General features: G+C 40.8%; 1 protein-coding gene across 1 annotated transcript; it reads left to right on the top strand.

Moving 5' to 3' along the window:
• The first annotated feature begins 7916 nt into the window (after positions 1 to 7916).
• On the top strand, positions 7917 to 9870 carry LOC132622331 (agamous-like MADS-box protein AGL62). Its single transcript, XM_060336925.1, has 2 exons — positions 7917 to 8758; positions 9191 to 9870. Exons 1-2 carry the CDS (start codon positions 8487 to 8489, stop codon positions 9585 to 9587), a joined length of 669 nt encoding a protein of 222 aa, XP_060192908.1. The 5' UTR covers positions 7917 to 8486; the 3' UTR covers positions 9588 to 9870.
• The last annotated feature ends 5805 nt before the right edge of the window (positions 9871 to 15675 follow it).

The following is a 15675-nucleotide window of genomic DNA, read 5'->3' as shown; positions in this document are numbered from 1 at the left end:
TCGGATAAATGAGAGCTTAAAAGCCAAGCTGGAGGAGGCGGTGAGTGCCAACGATGTCCTTAAGGCCGAGCTAGAAGCTGCTGTCCACATGAGGACTATTGCTGTGGCCGGCCGGGCCGAGCTGGAGACTAAGTTGGCTAAAGTTGAGGCCGATTTGGAAGAAGCCTGGAAAGGCGTGGAAGCGGCCGAGGCCAATACTGCCATTGTCGCCGAGTATGAGATGTGGAAGTCTCGGCGACTCACCCTCGAAGAGGCCGATCGCGGATTCTCCGATCTTTCGGCCCTGATAAACCAGGCCAAAGAGATGGAGGAGGAGGCAAACCATGCCCTCGAGTCCGACACGGATGATTCCGAACGAACCGAGTCCGATCATTCTGCCTCTAGCCATGCCGAGTAGCATAGGGTTTCACTTGGCTTTTGTTTTTGCCTTTGCCGGCCTTTTAACTTTTGATGTAAATGTACTCTCTATGAAAGTATCCTTTGCGTACATGCAAGTTGCACTTCTCTTGTGTCTTCGTTTGAGTGCTTATTTTTATTTTACCTCGAATTATTGGTCCGTTTTTTGGACAAGATGATCCGTAGTCATCGGTTAATTCTGCCCGTGGGACTCACCGAATGTTTTGTGACTTCGGATCTTCCTGTGCCCATGATAGGGGCTTTTCTAGGACCGGCGTTTTTCGTGGCCGTTTTGCGATGGCCTCATTGGCCTTGTCTAATTTCGGCCATAGTGTCCGGTGTAGGGCGTATAAATTGAACAATGCCGAAATACGATCATTGTAATGGTTTCTGTATTGCACGTGTTTGTACATATGAGAATTTTCATTTCTTGTATCTTTGCCGTAGCAAACACTAAATGGGACACGATTCATTATGATCGTTTGGTCCTTACATCGAAGGAGGTGGCCAGTGGCCAGTGGCCAGCCTTTGTTTTTGCCGTGGCAAATGCTGAATGGGACACGATTCATTATGATCGTTTGGTCCTTACATCGAAGGAGGTGGCCAGTGGCCGGCCTTTGTTTTTGCCGTGGAAAATGATGAGCTTCTTTCTTTATTTCTCTTTATCGTTTCATGCTCCGATGTGGGTACTGTGCCCCCTTAACACTTGTCCGAGCTTCGAGGTCGGGTGAGTGTTACCAAGCCCCCACTCGGAAGATGTAACCTCGGATGTCCGAGTTCTGGCCCTTTATCTTCGTCGCGTAGCACGTTGTACTTGTTGCCTCGTTAAAAACCTCGTCGGAAAACCCATTTTGGGACAAAACCGCACTAAGGAAAAGAGTGCAACACGTGCTTTCAGTCCTAAATTCTATTTTTGTGCCGTCCTCGATTCCCTGTAAAAAAGGCAGTACGGTTAACAAAAGGTATATATGAGAGGATCATACCTTAGCAGTAGTATCTTTTTTAGGTGAGCTATGTTCCAGTTGTTGTGCAGGCATCGCCCATCCATGGACTCCAGCTGGTATGATCCTTTGCCCGTTACACCGGTCACCTTGTACGGGCCTTCCCAGTTTGGTCCTAGCTTTCCCTCGTTTGGGTTCTTTGTATGCAAAGTGACTTTTCGAAGTACCAAGTCCCCAACTCGAAAATGCCGAAAGTTGGCTCTCCGATTGTAGTATCTTTCCGTTCTCTGCTTTTGGGCCGCAATTCGGACCAATGTTCTTTCACGCATCTCATCGGCGAGGTCGAGTCTTACGGCCATGGCCTCCCCGTTTAATTCCTCGGTGTCATACCTGAATCGGAGAGTCGGTTCACCAACCTCGACGGGGATAAGGGCTTCGGCCCCGTATACCAATGAGAAAGGGGTCTCGCCCGTGCTAGACTTGGCCGTGGTTCGGTACGCCCATAGCACCTCGGGTAACACTTCTCTCCAATGGTGCTTCGATGCTTCTAGCCTTTTCCTTAGGTTTTGGATTATTGTTTTGTTTGTGGATTCCGCTTGTCCGTTTGCACATGGTTGATATGGGGTCCACACAATCTTTTTGATCTTCAACCCTTCAAGAAAACTGTTGACCTTGCTACCCACGAACTGAGGACCGTTATCACAAGTTATTTCGGCCGGAATGCCAAAACGGCAGACGATGTGATCCCAAATGAAGTCGATAACCTTCTTTTCTCTGATTTTTTCAAAGGCCTGTGCTTCGACCCACTTAGAAAAATAGTCAGTCATAAATAAGATAAAACGTGCCTTACCTGGTGCCCGGGGTAACGGACCCACGATGTCCATTCCCCACTTCATGAACGGCCATGGTGAGACCACCGAATGCAGCAACTCCCCGGGCCGGTGCACCATCGGGGCATGTCTCTGACACCCATCACACTTTCGGACAAAATTTCTCGCGTCCTCATCCATACGATTCCAGTAATATCCGGCTCTGATAAGCTTTCGGACCAGAGCTTCCGCACCAGAGTGATTGCCATAGGTTCCTTCATGTACTTCTCTCATCACATACTCCGTTTCCCCAGGGCCCAAACATTTAGCCAAGGGTCCGTGGAAAGAACGTCGGTATAATTGGCCGTCCACTAAGCAAAAACGGGTTGCCTTCGTTCGTAACGAACGTGACTCCTTCGAGTCGCTTGGGAGCTTATCATCACGCAAGTAGTCAATGTATTTGTTGCGCCAATCCCAAGTCAAACCAGTTGAATATATTTCGGCGTGTCCGCTTTCCATGGCCGTTTTTTATAGTAGCACCATTGATCCAGGGTTAATTTCGGCCCCTTTGACCGCAGATCCCAAATTTGCTAATGCATCGGCCTCGCAGTTCTGTTCTCTTGGTATATGCTGCATGGTCCATTTTTTAAATCGGTGAAGTACCACTTGGGTTTTTTCGAGGTACCTCTGCATCCGTTCGTCCTTGACTTCAAACGTGCCATTCACCTGGTTTGCGACCAAAAGCGAGTCGCACTTTGCCTCGATAGTTTCTGCCCCCATGCTCCGGGACAATTCCAAACCTGCAATCATAGCCTCATACTCGGCTTCATTGTTAGTTAATTTGGTAGTTTTGATGGACTGTCGGATGACATCACCGGCCGGGGCCCTAAGGACAATACCAAGCCCGCAACCTCTAAGGTTCGAGGCCCCGTCTGTATACAGAGACCAAATGCTCGTGGCCTTTCCCGAGGTTAGTAGGAATTCTTTTTCGACCTCGGGAACCATGGCTGGGGCGAAGTCTGCTACGAAATCGGCCAAGATTTGGGATTTGATGGCCGTTCGGGGTCTATATTCGAGGTCGTAACCGCTAACCTCTACAGCCCACTTCGTTAGCCTACCCGACAACTCCGGTTTATGCATGATATTTTTCAAAGGATAAGTAGTTACTACACATATGGGATGGCTTTGAAAATAAGGTTTAAGCTTTCTGGAGGCGCTCACTAGTGCTAATGCCAGTTTTTCCAAATGGGGGTAACGGGTCTCCGCGTCCCCCAATGTTCTACTCACATAATAGATAGGGAATTGCGTACCTGATTCTTCTCGGACCAAAACGCCGCTTACCGCCACTCTAGAGACAGCTAGATATAGAAATAGTGTCTCACCCGCCTTCGGCGTGTGCAGTAGAGGGGGGCTAGACAAGTATTTCTTCAAATCCTGTAGAGCTTCTTGGCACTCGGGTGTCCAGACAAAATCGTTCTTCTTCCTGAGCAAGGAGAAGAACCGGTGACTCTTGTCCGAGGATCTCGATATGAAGCGACTTAGCGCTGCGATTCTCACGGTGAGTTTCTGAACACCCTTTATGTTGTTCACCACCTCGATATCTTCGATGGCTTTGATCTTGTCCGGGTTGATTTCGATCCCTCGGTTTGACACCATGAAACCCAGGAATCTACCAGATCTTACTCCGAAGGCACACTTCTCCGGGTTGAGCTTCATGTTGTATTTGCGAAGCACATCGAAGGTTTTCTGCAAATGCTTTAAATGGTCCTCTGTTTCCAGGGACTTAACAACCATATCGTCAACGTAAACTTCCATTGTTTTCCCTATTTGTTCTTCGAACATTCCATTGACTAGGCGTTGGTAAGTTGCACCGGCATTTTTTAATCCGAAAGGCATGACATTATAACAGTAGGTCCCGTACCGGGTGATGAAGGACGTTTTCTCTTGGTCCTTCGGGTACATCCGGATCTGGTTGTACCCGGAGTAAGCGTCGAGAAAACTCAACATCTCGTGCCCGGCCGTTGCATCGATCATTCTATCGATGTGAGGCAACGGAAACGAGTCCTTCGGACATGCCTTGTTTAAATCTTTGAAATCAACACACATTCGAAATTTGTTACCTTTTTTGGGCACTACCACAACGTTAGCCAGCCACTCCGGGTATTTCACTTCCCTTATGGAGCCTATTTTCAAAAGTTTTGTTACCTCGTCCTTCACGAATGCGTGCTTAGCCTCCGCCATGGGTCTTTTCTTCTGCTTCACCGGAGCAAACTTCTCGTCCAGGTTGAGCTTGTGAGTTGCTATGTCTGGTGATATACCTGTCATGTCTATATGGGACCATGCAAAGCAATCGGCATTAGCACGGAGGAATTCAATTAATTGACGCCTGAGCTCCGGGGTGAGCCCCGTGCCCAGGTATACCTTTCTATCCGGGAGATATTCGAACAGGATGACCTACTCCAGCTCCTCTACTGTTGACTGTCTTGCATCCGAGTCATCTGGCATGACGAACGACCTGGGTACCTCGTAATCTTCCTCTTCATGCACCGGATTAAACCCGGCGCTCTTTGATTGCTATTTGGGAACTTCCCCTCCTATTGCACATTTCTCCTCCGGCCCCTTGGGCCGATGTGCCACTTCCTCTACTGCGAACATTTCCCTTGCAGCGGGCTGCTCGCCTCGGATGGTTTTCACTCCTTCCGGCGTGGGGAACTTTAACAGCTGGTGTAGTGTTGAAGGCACTGCCCTCATGTTATGTATCCAAGGTCTGCCCAATAGTGCATTATATTTCATGTCCCCCTCGATCACGTAGAACACCGTTTGCTGAATGGTGCCACCCACATTTACAGGCAGTGAGATTTCCCCCTTTGTGGTTTCGCTTGCCATATTGAACCCACTTAACACTCGGGCCACTGGTACGATCTGGCCGTGCAGCCCCAGCTGTTCGACCACCCTCCATCGGATGATGTTGGCCGAGCTACCTGGGTCAACCAAAATACGTTTGACCTTAGTTTTAAAGACCACTATAGAAATTACCAATGCATCATTGTGGGGTTGGATGATGCCCTCCGCGTCTTCGTCATTAAAGAAGATAGATCCCTCGGTCGAATGATCTCGAGTGCGCTTTTCACGGACAATAGAAATCTTCGCCCGTTTCATTACCGGCCCTCGAGGGGCATCAGTGCCCCCTACTATCATGTTGATCGTATGCTGGGGTTCAACAGGCTCGGACCTTTGATAAGATTCTCTTTCCTTATAGTGACTTTTGGCCCGCTCGCTCAGCAGATCTCGGTGGTGACCATTTTTCAATAGCCGGGCTACCTCCTCTCTCAATTGGCGTCAATCTTCAGTTCGATGACCATGGGTCCCGTGATATTCGCACACTACGCTCGGATCTCGCTGACCCGGGTCCGTCCTTAATGGTTTAGGCCATCTTACATCGGGTACACGTCCAATAGCTGAGACAAGTCCCGAAGTACTAACGTTGAAGTTGTACTCCGAAATTTTCGGAGGAACTTTATTGCTGGCGGAACTTCCGGTATCGCTCCTAAACGAGAGTCCCCGACTGTTAGACGAGCGTTCAACCCGCTTGCTGCCCCGTCCCGAGAAATGGCTCAGACCCTCTATTGCTTTTTCTGACCTGAAATTTTGCTTCTCCGTATAGGGATATGGCCGAAACCTCTCTTTCAATGATTCGTACTTGACTTCATATCCCTTCCTCGGTGCCTCGAAACCTCTATTTACTTTGGTCCTTACCGGAGAGAGCTCGAATTGATCATCCTCCACCCGAATTTTTTACTCGTACCTGTTGTGGACGTCGGCCCATGTTACGGCCTCGTATGCTAACAAACTTTCTTTCAATTTGGCCGAGGCCACCGAACTTAGCATGTTGAGTCCTTTTGTGAAGGCCTGTGCGGCCCATTCTTCTGGCACCGGAGGGAGCTCCATCCGTTCCCTCTGCAACCGGGTGACGAATTCTCGTAGTAGCTCATCGTCCCTTTGGGTTATCCGGAAGATATCAGCCTTACGGGCTTGCACCTTTATCGCACCGGCATGTACCTTCACGAACGCATCAGCGAGCATTTCGAAAGAAGTGATCGAATGCTCGGGTCGGTGGTCATACCACGTCAACGCTCCCTTCGACAGAGTTTCCCCAAATTTCTTTAACAACACCGACTCAATCTCATCCTCTTCCATATCATTGCCTTTTATGGCACAAGTATATGAGGTCATGTGCTCGTGCGGGTCCGTGGTGCCGTCATATTTCTGTATGTCGGGCATTTTGAACCTCTTCGGGATCAGTTTCGGGGCCGCACTTGGCGGAAAAGGCCTTTGGATGTACCTCTTCGAATTCGGCCCCTTCAGTAGAGGTGGAGCCCCCGGTATCTGGTCCACCCGATAATTGTACGTCTCGACCCTCTTCTCGGTCAAATCCACCCGTTTCGCCAAGGTCTCGAGCAGTTTTAGGACCTCAGTTGAGGAGCCGGCTCCGGAGCCGTCGCTCTCGATCATTCGTTCTCCGTTTCTTCCGGTTTCAGCCGTACCCTTTGACTTTACCGGCCCTGCTTCACCCTTTCCGCTCTGCAGCTGAGCAATCGCTAGCCCTTGCTCGGTGATTGCCGCCCTTTGTTCCTGCAGCATTTCAAAGATTAAACGCAAGTTAATGCCGTCATTTGGCGCGTCCGGCTCTCTCCGGACCCGATCCCGGGATAACGTATCGGAATGGTGAGTGTTTAGAGGATCGGTTGCCGGTGGAACGGCATTCTCTTGATCTACGGTGTTTTGTCGGTTGAGTCCTTCCCTTGAATCAACGGGGTTCGAATCAGCGGGGTTCGGCAATGCCCGCAGTCCGCTCCCTTCGTTTTCCGCCACTACCTCGGTATTATTGACATGACCGGATTGTTCGACGTTAGCCATTTGGATCGTTTTCACAGAGACGGAGAGGGAGTTTTTGGTTTCGATGAATACGGTGGAAGTTAAGGCCAAAGACCACTATTATCCTAGCCCCACGGTGGGCGCCAAACTGTTTACCCCGGATTTGGTAACCAATTGAATTTGTATGTGGATATAGGATATGTGCTTGGGCCTAAATATGGATTACAAAGAGTTGATAAGAACGCTTTTTAATACACGAATAAAGAGCATAAACACCGGATGACTACGCATATGACAAGTTGATTGAAGAGGTTCGTCATAAACGATCAAATTTGCAATAGACAAGATCAATAATGGATTAACTAGAACTGGATCAATATATATATATATATATATTGTGTTACAAAATGTTCTTGAAAGTAAAAGATGAACCAACCCCTTTAAGGGGGGTGGGAGTACTCTATTTATAGTAATGAGCCCATGGGCCTCCTCCAATGTGGGTTTAATAAAATAGTAATAAAAGGGACAGCCCCTGCACGGGTTTGGTGGGATTTGACTGACGGTGCCGTCTGACACACACACAGTTGGCAGCTGGCCATGATGTGATACCACTTACGCGTCCTAGCAACGGTCACATCGAACCAACGGACTCACGGAGACCGGACCAATGGTGATGAGACACCGGGAAGAGATCCCGAACCCTCGGTGGCTTAGAGACCGGGTCAGATGGCCCTTCCACTCAGCCTTGATCAAAGTGCTTATCCGGAAAGGTGATGTCCCCGTACGAACTCTCGCCCCTTTTCTTTCTCCGATCCATAGTTACCCCGGATTGACCCGTATCCGGTTTTTTACCGTATACAGATAGCCCCATGCTTCCCGGACCAACGATCTATCGGAGTAACGGGAAGTGAATGAGTCATGCATCTGACCGCCCGGACGACCTATCCCAACCTCCTTATTTTGGCGGGAATGGGTGCGCCACGTCTTCCCCTCTGTCGGCCACGTGAGTTCAAGTAGCCAACCAACTGAGTTACTAGATCCCTTCCAACCGCTAGTCTTGTTCCTCGTAAATGTGTGTTTTTTTTTTTTTTTTTGGTGTAATTGAAAAACAGAATATGCTTATGAAAAAATCCGAGGCTTGCCACGCAATTACATACACATATATTTTCTTGTGCTTTTTCCTATTAGAGATTCTAGTTTTCCAATCAGTAACCAAAATTATAGGAAGTTCCCCAATTATTCTTCCCTTTCCTATTAAGGAAAAGCAATTCCTAATTCTTACTCCTATAAATAGTTTCCAAATTTAAAACCCAATTCCGTCTTACAACTACAAGTAAAACGAGTAAATAAAATCTTTTCCGATTCTTGAATGTAACAAATCTTTGATTTACACATTGTACTCTATCTATAAATTATAAATCAACAACTCCTCAATTTACAAAGCCATAAATAATTCTCTCCCACCATGAACACTAATAATACCAAGAACACTAACACCGTCAACTCCACTGCCGTTACCGTCAAGAAAACTCAAGGGCGGAGGAAAATAGCAATCAAGCCAATAGCAAACCAAAACAGTAGGCACGTTACTTTTTCCAAACGCCGTTTGGGTCTTTTCAAGAAAGCTAGCGAACTTTGCATCTTAAGCGGTGCAGAAATCGCTATCATCGTTCAGTCATTAAAACGACAACGTTTATTCGCCTTCGGTCATCCCAACGCTGACGCCATTATCGACAGGTACTGAAGGAAAATATTTTATTTATAACCTAATAAATCTTTAAATGTTCTCCACAATGAAAAAATCTAGTAGCACTTCTATTTATACTAGTATGAAACTTACTTTAACTCAAAACAGGAAAACATATTCCTATATCACTACTAGAAATAGAGATTTTTTCCACTGACATTCAATGGGAAATTTATTCTAAAACATGATTTTTCCATTGAAACACAAGGAAACTTCCTAATTTTTTTCTTGTGAAAATGCTACTTTTAGTTTTTTTCCAATGACATTCCGTAGGAAATATTCACTGAACATTTTCAGTGGGAAAATAAATTTTTTTTTAGTAGTGTATAAACTTAACTATAAATGCTAACTTGACATGAAATTAAATATCAAATCTTAACTAACTTTCGTTTCCTATAACTTCGAATTATTTTTTTCAACAGGTACCTCTCAGGAAAATCAACATCATCGTCACCACTCGCCGTTGATCATCAATCCAACTTTGTGCAACAGAACAACGAATACTATTCTCAGATATGTAGAGAATTAGAGGCGGAGAAGAGGAAGAAAGAGGTTATCGATGAATCGAAGATAGTGAATGGTAATAATAATGGAGGATTTTGGTGGAATGAACGTACTAATGATATGGGGATTGAAGAACTTGAAGAATTTCAAACTGCATTGGAAGAATTGAAGAAAAAAGTAAATATGAGGGCTGACGAATTGAGTATGTTAAATGGCTCTTCACTGCCAAGTACTTCAACTATGAACCATGCTGTTGATTATTGTGCTTCCATTGTTCCTTATGATTTCAATCACCAAGTAGATGGCCAGTTCTGAAGCATTTATGTAAAATTTAAAACATGATTAGTAAGTAAGTATTAATAAAAGAAGTAGCGTGCTTTATTTTTTATTTTGTTGGTCTGATCTTTTCCTTTCCTTGTTAATATGAAGTAGTAGCATGTCCTTTTCTTTTTCTTTCTTTATACTCTCTTGTCCATTTTTATTTGTCCATGTTTTTTTTTACACACTCCTTAAGGAAGCAATAATAATTCCATACCTAATTATTAGAAATCATCTAAATAGATGAAATCAATCAAACATATTTTAATAGTTGTGCAGCCACTAACAATTCTTTCAAGTTTCCAATTTAATAATTAACAATAAGAATAATTAATTAAACATGCTTTAAAAGTTGTGCAGCTACTAGTAATTTCTTCAAATTTCCAAATCAAACAAATAAAAATGAATATTTATTTTTAATATAACGGACAAATTAAAACGGACGGAAGGAAGACATAACAATACTAGAAGAGATATGATATGTGTTTTGATCATAGTATTGCCTTTTTGGCTTAGAATGCCAAGAAGTCCAATCATATTATATTGATTTTATCAGCTTTTTTTCGTTGTCTATCTTGTAAATTAATTGTAGATCCAGGTAAAAGTAAAGCATTAGTAACTTACTTGCTTTTAGGGATCATTTACAATCTTTAGATTAAATCCTCTTATATTGTTCCTGTAACTGCCATATTGTATATGGTATTGTCCGGGAGAATGGAAACCCGAAGCCACACTATTTAGCTATTTCACTTAGGGAAAAGGACATTAAAAGGCCAGCAAAAAAAAGGCCGAAATAGGCTCCATTTTGGGCCTAATACTGCAAGGTGGCCCTTCGGCCCAAATTAATACCAGGTGGTAGCCGCTCAGCCCATTCATTGCAAAAAAAAAAAAAAAAAAAAAAAAGACCTTTTGTGGCAATTTCAGTTGCCACAAGAGTCGTCGCTAAAGATTCGCTGCAAAGAGAACAGGACTATTTGTGGCGACTTTAGTCGCCATCAAAGATCAATGAAAAAATTATGAGCCTTCAAAAAATACATATACAGTAGTGATACATATTCTATACATATGCAGTATAATAATTGGTGTATAGAATGTGTATCACTACTGTATATGTTTAGAAAAAATGTATCACACGTATAGAAAATGTATCATTATCATATATAATATGTATCCCTAAAGTATATGTATAGAAAATATATCATTGTTGTATATTTTGTGTATAATCAACGTATAATTCCTGTTTAATAAATATATAATTAATGTATACTTACTAATTATACATTTTTTCTATACATACACAATATAATCATTGTTGTATAAAATATGTATCACTGTTGTATATGTATATGATACACTTTCTATACAGCTTATATACATATGATGGAATTAGTTGAAAAATTGATAGAAAATTGAATTATTTTGAAAAGGCTAAAAAATGACCTTTAAGATTCTAGCCACCGGGTGTCATAGTTTCACTCGGATGGCCATTTGTGTCCTTTTCCCTTTCATTTTCCGACCCGCTCCAATAGATAACCCATTCTCTGTTTTTTGAGCTAATTTCTTAAATGGTCATTCAATGTAACTTAATAAAATTGTTTAGCAAAGTTATTTATGTATTTTTTTGAGATAAAGGATGTGTTTCGTAGGAAGGAAAATGTTGTTTTGAAAATTGTATTTCAAGAAAATAAGTGGATTTCTCATTTTTCTGTGTTCGATACGTAAAAAAAAAAAATTAAAAGCATTTATATATAATATAAGGGTGGGGATGGAGGCAGGAGTCTGGGGTGGTGGGGATGGGGGCTACGAAAGTGGGGGTGAAGATGAGCTGTGTTGAAGAGTGGGGATGACACAATCTATTGTGGAATATCATTTTCGGAACTTGTTTTACCTACTTTCACTAGAAAAGTCATTTTCTCTAATTTTCTTGAACATAAAAAAAATTGAAAAATATTTATTTTCCTCCATACAAAACACACCCAAAGTCATTTAACTTTTGAAGGGTCTCTTACAAACTAGTAATGTATGCTCGAAATGGATTTTCATCCACGGAAAAAGTGACATTGGCATTCCAACTAATTTTTGGGAGAAATGACTATTTGGCCCTTTTCATTTTTTTATTTTTTTTATTTTATGACCCTTTTGGAAGAGTTCTTCATTTTTTATACGTAAGAGATCCGAAAAAATACATAAAATATCTGAAAAAGTCATTTTCTTATATACAAATTGTAAGAGGCTAAAAAAATCTCATTTCCTCCTAATTTTTATAGTACTAATTATCATGAAATGTGGCCATTCTTCTATAGAAACCAACCCATTTATACTGAGCCCATCTCCACATTTTTTTTTTTGAAAAGATAGATCATTCGCCTGAAAGAAGATTAGTAGTCTTTTCTCTCAGCGAATTTAAAATACTAGACATAGTGTCTAATGACCGTTATTAAGATAAATGTAAGTGCTTGAACTAAATTCGAAAAGGAAAACATAAAATAATTTTCATATTTCAAGTCGATTACATGCGTTGCACAAATCTGTAATTTCTATGTATCACCCTTTCAATAGTTTGTCAACTATAACCAAAATAATATCAATAAATATTTCAACATGGTCAATAGCATCTTTGAGTTGGGGCGGTTCTACAATTGGTCCTACAAAACCGTCATCACACTTAAAAGAATCATTTAAAGCATAGGAAGCATGATCTCTCAAATCGCGATACTCTTTAGACTTCAATAAGCCTGGCAATGTTTCAAGATTATCAATAGCCCCGCTATAATTCCTCAAACACCATGAGTATCAATCCGTGAAGTTTGGTCTTTCGTCTAGTTAATCAACTTTTCAATAAGATTAAGCACGAATTGTGCGTTCTTTTGTGATAAGTCTATTGAGATTGTCATAAGGTCTTCAAGATTTGCATCTTTGGATCAAGGATCCGCCTTTAAAGCGGATAAGCATGCAGCCTTTTTTCTCTGTTAATTTCAAGCAGACGTTGTTTATTCAATCGTCTTTCACACTCATTAGCGTGAAAGATATTGATAGTGGAAAAGGTAGAGGTGTACAAAGCAAATCGACAAACCGTACCAAACCGAGTCAAACCGAGAAAAAAACCCAACTAGTGGTTTGGTTTGACTTGGTTTGGTGTTGAAAAAATAAAATCGACCATAATTGGTTTGATTTTAGCTAAAAATAGTCAAACCGAACCAAACCAACCTGACATTACATGTATTTCAATTTTTAAAATATTTTATACATAAAAATATTTATTTGTAATGTAATTTATAAATATTTCTTAAATTTTTTTGTATTTTTTTTTTATCTATTATCATATTATTCAAGCTTGAACTTAAATTTTGAATGTCAATAAGTTTTATATCCTATGGATGTTAGTAATTCAAATAAAGTCCAAATCAAAACCAACTCAACACTTATGCTAACAAAGAAATTCAATTTACCACTAGGAATGATAATGATGTTGGATATCTATTCTTTAGTTTTGCATAATTGGTTTAGAGAGTAAAAATACATAACTTGAGTTTTTTTTTTTTGTCATGTAATTAATACTTATTAGCCGTACTTATTTTAGCATGACTTAGTTATTTTAGATTATGGTCATTTTCTTTATGGCTTATTAATTAGCAATATTTATTTTAATCGATTTTATTATCTTTTGTTGAATATTTTAATACAATGACATTTTGTGTTATTTTCTTAAGAAACACCTTAATTATGTAGTTGTATCTTACCAGGACTAAAGAAATATTTGAAGTAAAAGTTATATGTTTTGTATCAAGACTATTCCGGGAAAAAACCCGAAAAATCCGAGAAAACCGAATAACCCGAAAAAACCTGAGGTTGGAAAACCCGAATTTTATTGGTTTGGTTTGGTGTATAAATTTAAAAACCCGGCGCAATTGGTTTGATTTGGTGTTTAAAAAATTCGAACCAACCCAGTCCATGTGTACACCCCTAGGAAAAACTATAAGAAATGAGACAAAGTTATATGAGAGTGCCATTTTGAATGGTCAAATGTTTTTGTTCATAACTTGTGTTGTGATAACCACTTTATATAGTTGGTGAACATGTTGAGATAACTATGTATATTTAATTATAGTCTACTTGTATTCAATTTTGCAAGATTTGCTACTTTCTTGCTTCATAGTAGATTGTCAGTAAGTTAATTATTGTTCACGATTTAATTGATCCATGTTTGTAAATAATTATTTTACTTTGTTAAAATCAAGAAGCTCAATTAATTAATTGAAGAATTAATTTATCTCAATTTTATCCCAAATTGGCTGAATTTTAATTTGTATTCGGATTTAATTTAATTGTATAAGTTTTGGCCTTAATTGAAAGAGTTTTGGCTACAACTGAAATCCTTTTGACCATCTGATTAACAAATCTGGTTACTTTTTAAATGCATTTCAGCCATGTTTTCAACGCTGGAAAATTTGGCCAACACTCGGCTCCCGTTTGACCTAGATTTTGGGAGCAGTTTTTCTGAAGGTTTTTTAAAATATCAGTTCGCAATTTTGGGAGATTTTAAAACTAAATCTTCAAATCCCAAAATACGCTCCAAATCTGTTTTTAGCCCAAGATATAACTATTGACTTTTTAAAATTTATCCTAAACTTTTGTACTTTATAAAAAAAGATCCCATTTAGTTACTATCGTTGTTTTTTTTCTTAATGTGATGGATCTTTGTAAATAATTTTAATTTAGTGAATGTAGTAGCTAATAATTGTGTTATTAGCCGTTGTTATATGTATATTGAATATGATTTGTGATACTTATATGTATATAGGATATGATTTGTGATAATAATAATGAACACCATCAGTGAAGGTTCTGCATAATTTGGAATTAACAAGTATGTTTGTTTGGTATGGTTGAATACTCTTGATAGTTTTTAGAAGTCATGTTTCATGTTTGTAGGTACAAGTAATGTTTCATGTTGCTTATGTTTTGAAAAACTATGATCGAACACATTTTCAAAATTTGAAAAATTTCAGCCAAATAAGATTTTTCAAATTTTTTTTTGGTAATCTATGGCCAAACGATAGCTTAGCATTATTTACAGAACTTTCAGAGTCCAGTTCAGCCAATCCGAGTGCGCCAAGTAGGCATCACGCGGTTGAGCTCCTTTGAATTTAATATCAGCCAATCTTGGTTTGGCTTATTACTGCATTTCTCTTTTGTTCGTATATACAACTGGTATGTTAATCCATATGAGATGGTGGTGGGGTAAAGTGAAATTTTGGTTGAAGTTAATCTCTTCTCCTTGTAGTTAACGAGTTAATTAAACTCCCAAAGTACCTCATCCCCATCTTTGAGACTTGCCTGTTTTACTTCCTATCCAGATTTTATTTAAATTTGTTTAAAGGTCAATGTGAATCCAATCGTCCTTTGTCTAGTTAGTCATTGCCTTCCTTTTTTTTTTTTTGGTCAAAGGAGAAAACTTTTCATTCAACCAAGTAACAGTTATGTACAACTAGCTCATTTTGACTCTAGAGCTAGATCTCAAAAAGATAAACCAACAAAATAACTCTTAAGGACAGTTGTTGCTATACTATCTATTCCTATGTTTGTTGTCAAGGGTCCAGGAACCCAATTTCTTCCCTAGCACACACTGTCCTCCTCTATCTGGGGTAGCAATCGAGTTTCTGCAGTATGGTATTCCATTTGCTCTGTCTTTGTCCTGCAATATGAAGCTGCAGGATGATCTCTTTCACTCTTTCATGGGGCCCTTTCACCATCTTCTGAAATCGCCTATTATTCCTTTCATTCCATATGGCATACACACTTGCAACAAATAAGAACCCCAAGATTACTGGTTTTGCACTACTGGTCCTACTATGTGAGGACAACCATCTGACCTCCTCACTTCAGGGCCATATTTGTCTTGTACACCCATCCAGGCTAGCAATGTCTTCCAGATGCATCTTGAGTATGGACATTCAAAGAAAATATGCTCATGCGTTTCCTCTGCAATGGACATACATAACACATAATCTAGTGAAAATTGGACATTCCATTTCTGTAGTCGATCGACTGTAGACAACCTATTGTGCAAAGCAAGCCATAGCAC

This window comes from Lycium barbarum, chromosome 2 (genome assembly GCF_019175385.1).
Source record: "Lycium barbarum isolate Lr01 chromosome 2, ASM1917538v2, whole genome shotgun sequence".
Classification (NCBI taxonomy): domain Eukaryota; kingdom Viridiplantae; phylum Streptophyta; class Magnoliopsida; order Solanales; family Solanaceae; genus Lycium; species Lycium barbarum.
This window is presented reverse-complemented; position numbering and strand designations above follow the sequence as displayed.